This window comes from Pediculus humanus, genomic scaffold (assembly GCF_000006295.1).
Source record: "Pediculus humanus corporis 1103172108252 genomic scaffold, whole genome shotgun sequence".
Classification (NCBI taxonomy): Eukaryota; Metazoa; Arthropoda; class Insecta; order Psocodea; family Pediculidae; genus Pediculus; species Pediculus humanus.
The window spans coordinates 92,828-105,179 of record NW_002987821.1 but is presented as its reverse complement, the minus strand read 5'-3'; the positions used below and the strand labels follow the sequence as shown (position 1 = coordinate 105,179).

Genomic DNA, 12,352 nt, shown 5'->3' with positions numbered 1-12,352 from the left:
TATAAAAAACCGCCGTTACGACGGATTTTTATGTTTGTTTGCTGTCTTTTTAAGTTGGCGACAAAGTGGTTTTAGATTGTTAAGGCGGTTACTTTTGTACAAAAAATTTCTTTCTAGCTGTCATTTCGATGGTGCACCAAGAAGAAAAAAGAAAATTAATTTAAAATATTTTAAGTTTATTAAATCGTTAGTTTAATTTGTTTAATGTTAATAATTCTTATTTGTTAAAATGTAATTATTATATTGTTATTCGTTAGTCATACATTTTGTAATGCCGTTAAAATTATACGTTTCACCAGTAGGAAGAATTTAGACAGGTGTAAATGGTGAGTTTTTAATTTAATTTTTTTTTTTAATTTTAAACTCGTTTAATATAAAATAACGCCAAGTGTGTTTTTTAATCGCGGTTAATTGCTTGAAATATTAAAATTTACATAAGGTATGATTTTTTTTTTTTATTTTAGATGGATAATGATCCTCAAAAACTTCTTAACAAAATTACACTATCGTTAAATTCCGTTAAAAAAAAAGAAAAACTTGTAAGCTAATAAATTTTATTTAATTTTAATGTTTTACATATTGAATAAATAATTAATTTTTTATTTTATTTTAGTACGCTTTAGAACAATTAGGTTATTTATTAAATCAGAAAGAAATACTTCATGTTCTTTGTCAAAATTCTTTAAAAAATATCACATGTAATTGGGAAACATTATTTGGAAAAGTTCACAATTCAGTTTTATCTTTAATCGACGGTTATGATGCCAAAGGAAAGCAATTACCTGACAAATTGTCTCAGTTGATACAAAATTTAATATTGTTAATAGTTCAAAAATCATTTTCCCAAAAGGTATTTTTAATTAATTGCAATCAAACCGTCTCTCATATTTTATCAGTTTTTAATTTTAATAAATATGCCATACTTCTCGGATCAACCTATTTACAAATATTTAACAAATTCATATTGACTGAAAGAAAAAACTGGATACGATTAAAAAAAGAAAGTTGGATGGGTAATTTTTTTTGCCTTTTAATTTACATTAATTTTTCAAAGGACAATCATTACAATTTTTTTTATATGATTTACATTTCGTTTCAGGAATGAAAAATATTTGCATAAAATATTTCAATAATCCTCTACCTGGAATATCAAATTTAATTCTTATTGAAAATTTATGCGACATAATTAAATACAGTTCTAAAAATTCTCTTAGTTGTAAATGTTTTTTAGACGTTTTTGATTTCGTCGAAAATTTATTTATTAGCAATAAGGATTTTGGTTTTAATTTTGAAGTTTCCCTACTGAAATTAACAAACATGTTGTGCCTTCAATTAGCTGTGGAATTTCGATTTAAAGTTTGCGACTTTATGGAAAAAATGTTTGATAATGTTTTAAGATTTTACAAGAGAAGACATATCGATTTCATAGTGTTAGTATTCCACTATTTAATCACATCAATACATGTTCACGAATCGAATGAAACTTGTAAAAGCGATAATTTGTCATATGCTTGTAATTTACAAATTTGGAAATCCCAAATAATTGATATTTATTTAATATGTCTTGATTATTTAAAATGTTTCTTTAACGAATATGGAAGTATTATTGAAATTGATTTTTTAGATTTATTCGTCGAAGTGTCACATTTGGTAAGATGAATTATCAACTTTAAAATTAATGACTGAATTTTCCTCTTGTGTTAAATTCTTTCATTTATTACTTTTAGGTACTGTATTATGATCTCAAGGATTTTTCTAGAAATCATAATAATGATATTTCATATGATGAACCTGATTTTAATAACAAAAGGAAATGCATTATGACAGATTTTAGCCAATCTTTAAATTTTAGTCAGAAAAAAGTTATGAAATATCAAAACGTAATAGAAAATTTAATTTTTAATTTACAAACAAACAGCAATCTATTCTGGTAAACTTTATTTTTAATTTATGAAAAATTTAAAAAAAAAATTTGTTATTTTAATATTAAAAATGTGTAAATGATTGCTTCAGTTTATACTTTTTAGGTTTCGATATTTAGAGCGATTTATCGTTAAATATCCAAACGATTTAAAATGTAAGGAACAGGATATAATTACACTTTTGTGTCAAATTTGCAGCGAGAAAAATAATATTTCAAGTACAAAAGCATCACTAAAGTAATTTAGACTTTTTATTTGTAAAAAAATTTGTTATGTATAAACATTTTCTGTAACTAAATATAAATTTTTTAGATGTCTTTACCGCATGGTACAAAAAAAAACATTATTTGCCAATAATTTTGAAATAATAAATAAATTATGGTGTTATTTAACAACAGAATTGTTCAGGTACGTGGCGATCATGCCTTTTTTTTTTTTTTTAATTTCAATCAATCGTAAAATTTTATCGATGTTAAAAATATTAAATATTTCAGGAACCTTAATTCAGAAAATGAAATTCATTTGTTGTTAAGGATACTAATCAAACAATCATGTTTACGTGATATAAATCCTGTTGTTGAGATGTATTGTAACAATACTTTAGAACCAACGTTAGATAATTTTAAAACATTGCATGCAATTTGTCGTACTCGTACCCTACCTGAATTTATATCTATCGGACCTAAAACAAATTCTTCGTGTCATTCAAATAATAAAAATACAAAAGAAAAATTATTGTTATGGCTTTTTCAAAATGAAGATAATTATCCTCCCGAAGAATTTGCAAATTTGTTGATAACTCTCATTTCGAGAAAATTCGACAACTGCGAAGTCGATGACAATAATGATGATGATGATTTTGAAAATCGTTCGAGTATTGGTAATTTTTGCAGAGCAATATCTTGTAATTTCAAGACTACAGCATTTAAAGACGTAAAATTTGACGTTAAACCTGAAAATACGAATAATAAAAATCCGTTAGTGAAAATCGACAGCAATTTAAAAAACGTTTTATTTAAATTATCAGAACAACGTTGGAATTATTATTTTAATTTTCTCACGAAGGAAAAAAATCACAAAAAAGAAGAAGAAGAAGAAAAAATAACAACCGTGAAAAATTCCATTCGATTTTGTGAATTATTGTGTCATATTATTTCCATATCGGAAACATTAAAAATTTCTTTTTTTTCACAATTTTTTATAGAAAAATTAAAATTATTGTTATTCGCATGTACGACAGACGTTTTAAATCGATTAGAAAAAAATTTTATTGACATCGAACCTTTATGTAGGATTTACAGGATGAATTTTCATGTAAAAATAAGGAATTTGATAAGGAAACCTGTTTGCACGGACTACAAATTATTAAATTTTTTGTTTAAATTATTCTCCAGGTATTCAAGCGATGATATAGGTTCAGGTACTTGAATAAATTAAGTTTAAAGTTATTTTAAATCTTTTTAAAAGGTAAAAAAATTTACAATATCATTTAAATTTCAGAGTATTGTCTTTATGATAATGCTTTCGTAACGGACGATTCGGAATTTTCCAAGCGATTTGGCACCCTAACAATATTCAATACGCAAAATTTGACTAAAATTGAAAAAATGTACATTTTCATTTCTGAACTTTTATGTCAATTCATTTGTAATTCTAATTGGACCACTGATAATAATACTGCTTTACAAATTACCTTATGTTCGGATCTACTTGAAATTTTATTAAATAGTGAAATGAATAAAATCTATTCAAATTTTCACGTTCAATTGGTAATTAATTATTTTTATTATTATTTAAAAAAAACTTTAGACTTATTGTTGTTTATTTTTTTGCAGGTATTTAGAATCGTTTATACTTTTGCCAAATACGATGGAATAACAATTCCAACATTAATTAAATGTTTGGATTTGATTTCTTCATGTTTCGCGGGTCAAAATGATGAACCGGAATTAACAACCGTCACAATTCAAATTTTGCAAGAATTTTTACCTTTGATGAGTAGAATAAATGATGAAAATGTTAAATTGAAATACATGGAAATAATTATTAACATTCGAAGTCTTATTTTGGAAAAAAACAATGGCGGCGTTAAAACCGTTACCGCGTACATAAATTATTTACACGAAATTTTCAAATACGATTCGGAAAATTCTTGGATGATACCCGATGGAAATTCTTTTAATTGCAAAATATACGAAGATATAATTCAACTTTTAAAACATCCATATCACGAAGTCAGATTGTCTGCTGCTAAACACGTCGGAATATTATTTAAAAAAACCGTTAATGATAAAAATGATTCGAATATAAATTTCCAGCGTAAAATGTTTAAAAATTTATTATCCATCTTTAATGAGTATAAGGATCTTTACGAAGGACAGGGAGAAGAAAACGTTATAAAATATACCAAATACGTAACATCTGCCGTGACGTTTTTAACATTAGCAAATATAATTTGTTCGAGTAAATTTTGGAGAAAAAATTCACTTTTTTATTTGATTTATTTTTCGAGCAATGAAAAAAAAATAAATTCGAGTAAGTGGAGTCAAATAAGATAGAAAATGGTTTTTTTTTTTTTTAATGATATAATTTAATTAAATGTTTTTCAGGCGATGTTAACAACGTGATAAAATTAATATGCTCGCACTTAAAAATCGATAATCCAATTTTTTTTTTAAAAAATCATTTGCTGTATTTATTAAATAAATGGATCGAAAAAGAACTTTTGATCGAGGTAATAATTTTACGTCATACACACAATTTTTTTTTTTTAATTTTAATTAATTATAAAATAACGTTTCAGAATTTTCCCTACAACCTGTTGGGATGTGGAACTTTGGAAGAATTTTTTCTTTTCTCCTACGATAAACTAATACTGATATATTCATTCGTCGGAAAATTCGACATGATGGATGTCATATCGACGAAATTAAATATACCGGTTACGAACCTGTTAGAAAAATGTTTTCCAGCGCTAATTTCCCACGCTTTACTCATATTATCTAACGAATCTAAATTGGAATTGAGTGAAAGAGCACTGGAAATAAAATCGTTACTGGAGGGCAAATTATCGGTTAAAATTTCAACCCTTTTTTTCAGTGATCATTTCGATAAAATTTTTTTTATCATGTTGGAATATTTACACGATCCGGAACATCTTTCGAAATTTTGTATTTTCCATGGAAATTTGGAGGATTATAAAATTTTAGCAAATTATTCTTGCGAAGAAATATTAAACGTGTTTAATCAATTTTCTACAAGAGGTGTCGTACACGTGTTGGAAAATTTCGCCGCGGATTCACCACACGTGATCGAACGTATTTTGATTTACCTGAGGCAAAATATTGAAGAAGTTAATCTTTACGAAGATAAAATATACGCCTTTCATAAATACATATTTTTCGTAGAAATTTTAACAAAAGGTTTAATTAAAAATGGCCGACTGGAAACGTTCAACGTTTTTTTCATTCGCGACGTTGTTTTTACATTGATTGCCATGATTCGGCGCGACGATTATCAAACGCTTACAAATATGGCTTGCAAATGTATAAAAATAATTTCTAAATATTGTTTGTCCGGTCTCAATGCGACTTTGGGTGAATTTTTACCCTCGATAACGGCTTCATTAACGCCCATAGCGGTGAGCTCAAATAAAAATGCTTTGGAAGTATTGGAATATTTGTTGTGCGAAAATTATTCGCAACTGGAAGGAAATATAATTTTCTTAGATCCTTTTCCATCGGATGAAATTTTCAATTCGATCAATAAACAAATGGGAAAGAAACAAAATGATTCGAAAAATTTAATCGACGTCATACAGAATTTTATAAAAGGGAACAGTAAGGAAAATTCGGATTGTCGAATAGAAGGTTTGATGTACCTTCGTCGAAATCTTGTCGAGAAGAAAGATGAACTCAAAGACATCTACGATGGATTGACCGGGTTGAGGGGGTTTTCAGAAGACTGCAAAAATAGTTTGATACATCAATTAATATGCATTTTGATCAAATTGACTACGAATAAAAATTTAACCGTAAGAAATTAATTATTCGCACGTTAAGAAGAAAAAAAAATTATAATATATTCATTCGGATTTTTTTTTTTTTATATTCAGGTTCAAATGGAATCGGGGAAATGTTTGGGTGAAATCGGGTCATCAGATTTAACGACATTAGTTTTAACACCGGAAAATAATTTTTTAATTTCAATGCAATCGGGCAACGCAATAAATACATTAATTAAAACCTCATTAACGGTTTTGTCGGATCTTGTCACAAGTGACAATTTCCACGTCAAAAAGGCTGCGTCCGATTGTTTACATGGAATTTTAAAAACTCGTCAGTCGACGGAAGTATTAAAAAACAATACGAATGTATTAAATTTTAAATATTTGGAAGCATTCGTGACTCGAGGCTCTGTCAATTTGGAATTTAAAATAAAAAGAGCCGTGCTCATTGATAAAATGAAAGGTTTTAACGATTGGTTGACATTAAACGATCATAAAAAATGGATCGTCGATTTTGTTCAAGCCATGTTGGAATCATTGGCGGATGCCGAAGGGATAACGGAATCTTTTGGAAAAATAATACAAGTTCATTGGCAATTTGCGGAAAAAATACTTGTTTCGATATTTGATTTAATTTTAAACTCTTGCGATAAAATTTGCACGAACGTTTTAATTAAAAGTTTTCAATTTTTTTTCGAAAAAAATTTCACTTTCGATAATTCGAAATCGATGATGATTGATTTTAATAAACAAACGGTTCAATGCGTTTTAAACGTCATCGATTACATTCGAATGCAAAAAAATCATGTCGCTTACTCAGAGTACGTGTTGTTGTTTTTTATTATTATTTTGAAAAATGAAATGAAATTTTTAATCGTTTTTTTTTATTAATTTTCCAGATTATTCTCGAATGTAAATTTTTTAAACATTTCAAAAGCGGCCGTGTATTGTTCGGCTTATTTCACTTCCATACTCTATGCGGAACTTTGGTACGAAGATAAGAAAAAAAATGATCCACACATAACAGATATCGGCGGTATTTTCGAACGGTACCCGAAAGAAGGTCACGCATTGATCGAAATACTAAGAGAATGTCATACTAAAATAGGAAACGTCGACGGCGTGAAAGGATGCAGTTTCACGCATGTTTTCGATACGCAAACCGTGATCCGACATTACGATCGGATGGAAAATTGGAACATGTCTTTATTGTATCACGACATTCAATTATCGATGGGAAATGGAAATTACGAAAGCGGATTAATAAAATCATTGGAACGTTCGGGAATGTACTACACTCTCGATAATTTAATTAAAACCGGGAAAAGGGAGGATTCGAATTTAACGTCATCCGTTCGGTATAAATGCTCTGCTCATTTATCCGATTGGTCGCTCCTGGACACGAATTCCAGGAATAATGACAGTTTCGAAAAGAGTTTTTATTTTTCGCTGAAAGCTTTTCGCAACGACGATTATTTCACGTTTCACGACGAAATACAAAAAGGACGACAAATAATCATCAACAAGCTAAGCGATTGCAGTTTGGAGAGTAGTAAAAATTTGTATGCGCCTTTGGCAGAACTTCAAATTTTTAACGAATTGGAAGATTTTATTACCGTCGTTCAGAATTCGAACGGGGATGATTTGAAAAATTTATTCGGAAAATGGAGTAAACAGGATGGGATCATCAAATACAGCGATTTTAATTTAAACGAAACGATTTGGAGCAGCAGAACGATATTTATTAAAATAGCGTTGGATAAAATGAAAGATGCCGATTTGAAAAATATTTTAAACTCGACGTTGTGTCAAATTTATCATAAGATAATCGTTGCGGCGAGAAAGGAAAGGAAATACGAAACCGCGGTGAGAATGTTAAGCTGCGCAAATAATTTAAACGACGTACCCGAAGATATTTTGGAAAAATTAAAATTAGAAAGAGCGAGAATTTTTTGGGAAAAGGGTGATGAGGAAGTGGGAGGATTTTTGCTTAATCACTTGATAAAAAATAAAGAATTAAACGGCGAATCGAAAACGAAAGGTTTGAGAATTTACGGGGATTGGATGGCGCGAACAAAGTCGAAAAATCCTCGGGAAATTATCGAAAAATATTATTTAAATTCTATTTCGGAATCGAGGAAAAGTGAAAATTTGATTGACTCGTTTGCATCTTTGGCAAAATTCGCGGATAGTAATTACGAGCAAATAAAGGAATATTTACTTTCGCCGACATTCGAAGCGAAACAAAGTTTGATAAACACGCAACAGGATTTAGCATCGGAATTGAGGGAAGAGTTGGGATGGAATCAAAACAGGGAGAAAAGAATGGCTTATCACATAGCAGCTCGTCAAAGCGTCATAGACGAAAACGAAATAAAAAATAATTTGATGGAAAGAGATTCTTACCTTAATCTTTGTCTAAAATATTATTTATTATGTTTAAAAGAAGGAGAAAAATATAATTTGTTAGTTTTTAGAATTGTTTCTATTTGGTTATCGAATTCTAACAACGAAGAAGTTATATCGCAATTAAAAAATATGCTACAAAAAATTCCAACGTATAAATTTCTATGTCTTCTCCCCCAACTGATACCCAGAATGGCAGACGTATGCTTGATTAGCAGTCTTGTGGGTAAGTTAATCATTTGCCTGATTTAAAAATTATTATTATTTCTATCTCCACGATTTTTTCATTTCAGAACAAATCCTTCAGGATCATCCGTTTCACACGTTACCTCATTTATTTGCTTTGAAAAATTCGTACGAGGATTTGAAATATATCGAAAACAGTACCGCCATCACGACTCCAAGAGTGGAAACGGCAAAAAGTATTTTAAACAAATGTCAGAAAGAAAAGAAGCTCGAAAAATTTATCGGGGAAATGGAAAATTTTACGAGCGCTCTAATAGAATTAGCCAATTATAACATTTGTGAAAAAGTGTCGGGAAATTGCGAAATCGAAGTACCCGAAAGGTTAAAGTTAAAAAAAATCAACAGGTTAACCACGGTAGCTTTTCCATCGTTAAACCTTCCGCATGAGAAAAACCTACGATACGAAAACGTCATAACGGTTCATAAATTCGATAAAAGTTATTATTTGGTCGGAGGAATTAATTTACCGAAAAGAATTAAATGCATCGGTTCGGATGGCATCGGACGACTGTTACTAGTCAAAGGAAAAGACGATCTCAGACAGGATGCTGTGATGCAACAAGTTTTCACAATCATGAACGCTTTGCTGTCGGAAAATGGGGAAACTAAAAAGCGAAAATTGGTTATAAGAACCTACAAAGTCGTGCCTTTATCGCAGAGAAGTGGAATCATCGAATGGTGCGAAAATACGCAACCCCTATCGTTATACCTAACGGGTCCCGATGGAAAATCTGGAGCGCATAAAAAATACAATCCGGGAGATATACTCCCAACGGAGTGCAGAGCCATGATTAGAAAGGTTAGGGTGGATGATTACAGACAACTACTACCCGACAACATAATAAATAATTTTGTTTTAATGTGATTTCTTTTTCTTTTTCAGGTTTTCGCCAAACCCGACGCGACGAATCGGGATAAATTGAACGTTTTCACGGAAATTTGCGATAAATTTCATCCCGTTTTTCATAATTTTTTTCTGGAAAAATTTACAGCTCCTGGAGTGTGGTTCGAAAGACGATTGGCTTACGTGCATAGGTAAAGCAACAAAATATAATTTAAACAATTCAAAACTACGACTCCGATAATTTTCCTTTTTGAATTTTCAGCGTTGCGACGTCATCCATGATCGGGTACGTATTAGGAATCGGCGACAGGCACGTTAATAACATACTAATCGATAATTCGACGGCTGAATTGATACACATCGATTTGGGTATCGCGTTCGAACAGGGAAAAGCTTTGCCCATACCGGAAACGGTACCTTTCAGACTGACGCGAGATATCGTTGACGGTAATCAAACAATTTTTTTTTTCTTCAAGTCTGGAATTTCATCCATTGTAATTGTTCAGAATTTATTGTTTTTTTTTTTTTTATTATCTGAACTTTATTTTATTGTCACGGTTTTCCCCTTGAAAAAAAAATTTAATACGTTTCAAACGTGATTTTCTTTCCGATTGTTATGCATAATTATTATTATTATTATTATTATCGCAGTAATTTAAATATACATACATAAAAAATTTTAATTAACGTATTATTATAATTTTTAATTAAATGTTTATGAAATTAATAATAAAATACGTAAATTGTTTTTTTTTTTCTTTTTTTTTTTCTAGCTTAAGTGACACCAATGATGGCGGAAAAGTAAAAAAAAATTTTCTTCACCTTGTAATTTTCATGGCAAAATTTTTTTTTTTTTTTTATATAAATTTTTAGGTGCGGTTAATTTCCCCCCGCCCCCCGTCCCCCTCCTCCCCCACGCTCGTCCCCCAAATAAATATTTTAAATTAAAATGCGATAAAAGTTAAATTTAAAGTTCATTCCAGTTTTTTTTTTTTTTTTTTTTGTTCTGGAATGAATTTTAAATTTTACCAAATAAGGAATGGAAAATTTTTTTTTTTTTTTTTATTTTCTACGGTTGAACTTTAAAAATGTTTTTCCTTTTAAGTTTTATTAAGGAGGAAAAAAAAAATATAATAATAATAATAATGATTATGATTTTTCCAGGTATGGGTTTATCGGGAGCTGCGGAGGGTGATTTTCGAATATCCTCGATAAAAACGATGAAAGTTTTAAGGGATAATAAGGATATAATATTGACGTTGCTCGAAGTATTATTATACGATCCGCTTTATGCCTGGACCATAACACCCGAAAAGGCTTATTCACTTCAAGGTCATAAAGAAACCTGTTCTGGAAATTCAGAAAGTAAGATTAAAGTAAATTGTTGCGTAACGTCCGCGTGCGAACCACGTTCATTTACATAATAATAATAATAATTATTATTATTATGGCAGGATAGAAAATTTATTATTTTCCTCCGTTGCTCTTTTTTAGAATCATCGTCGAGAGAGTGCGTGGAAACAAACAAAATGGCGGAAAGAGCACTCATAAGATTAAAACAAAAATTACTCGGTACCGAAATCGGGTGCGTCGCGACAAACGTTGAAGGACAAGTTAGTTACCTCGTGCAACAAGCGACGGATCCAAATAATCTTTGCCGGTTGTTTCACGGTTGGCAAGCATATTTATAAATAATCCTAATCATATTTTTTCTCCCGTTCGGGGAGGAGGAGGAGGGGGCGGGTAAGGGGGAGGAGGGAGGGAGAAGGAGGAGGCGGGGAAGGGGAGGAGGAGGAGGATGGGAGGGGAGAGGGAAGAGGGAGGCGGAGAGGGAGGGGAAAACGAATCCAAAGACTGATTTTATTTTCAAGATAATTTTTTTTAGTAAATATGTACTCAAATTATTATTATTATTATTATTATTTTTTTTTATTGCAAAAAAAAAAAGGAATGATTTGCAAAATGTAAATATTTATTATTCGATTTAAGAAAATTTTTTTTTTTTTTTTTTTTCCATATCGTTCCTGTTTTGATAATGACAAATGGGAAAATATCGAGAATTAATTTTTTTTTTTTTTTTTTTTTAATTCGTGATCGTATATAATAAACACTTGTTTTAAATCGTATTACAATTATTTATACTTATTAAATTAATAATAATAATAATAATAATGATAATGATAATAATGATAAGAAACGTTTTTTTGTTCAATGTAATAATATTAGATGAAATAATCGAATTTTTTCGTTTTTCGTTTTTTTTTTTTTGTTAATAAATTTTATTTAAATTTTCGGTACTTTTTTTACTTTTTTAAATATTAATTATTATTATTATTATTATTTCTGTAATATAAATTTAGTAATTTTTTTATTATTATCATTTTTGACGCAACACGATAAGGTTCTAAATATTCGTCGGAGTTTTTTTTTAAGTTATCATTTCAGGTTTCTACCCGATTCCTTAGGGATAAGCGCTGTCGAAGAATGGTGGTGGTGGTAGGTGGTGCTGCTGCTGCTGTCGAAGAATGTCGGCCATTTTACTTCTTCTACGGTTTATTCTTTTTTCAATTCTTCAGAATCTTTTTTGGATTTTCTTTTGATGAATGTGGAATGACTCCCAGTGATGCTCCCACGATGACAGGAATGGTTTCTGCCTTCACTCCTGGCTACTTGAAGCTCTTTCTTCGGTGCCTTTTTCCGTCGGTACGGATACTTCAATTAATTTACATCACCTTTCAGCACCATGTCTCGGGATGATATCCGGTTTGTTGGCTGGAACAGTTCTATCAGCGTGGATTTGTTGATCGTACAGAACCGTGCCTGGACCCACTACCATATCCGGTCTCGGATTGTGGTCGTACCATCTTTGGCTACATATTCCTCCAACGAAGATATTTTTTTTCAGATTTTATTCTACCTTTCTAGGTA

At 30.1% G+C, this 12,352-nt stretch overlaps 1 protein-coding gene across 1 annotated transcript; it reads left to right on the top strand.

Annotated features, from left to right (window-relative positions):
• Positions 1 to 464: 464 nt before the first annotated feature.
• Positions 465 to 11,115, top strand: Phum_PHUM472530 (ataxia telangiectasia mutated, putative; the record flags this gene model as incomplete). Its single annotated transcript, XM_002430252.1, has 18 exons — positions 465 to 539; positions 650 to 1,013; positions 1,100 to 1,650; positions 1,728 to 1,930; positions 2,028 to 2,159; positions 2,235 to 2,330; positions 2,417 to 3,236; positions 3,425 to 3,682; positions 3,758 to 4,457; positions 4,532 to 4,656; positions 4,726 to 5,955; positions 6,037 to 6,749; positions 6,828 to 8,560; positions 8,628 to 9,379; positions 9,464 to 9,615; positions 9,687 to 9,871; positions 10,589 to 10,789; positions 10,919 to 11,115. 18 exons carry the CDS (start codon positions 465 to 467, stop codon positions 11,113 to 11,115), a joined length of 8,487 nt encoding a protein of 2,828 aa, XP_002430297.1.
• Between the last annotated feature and the right edge of the window lie 1,237 nt (positions 11,116 to 12,352).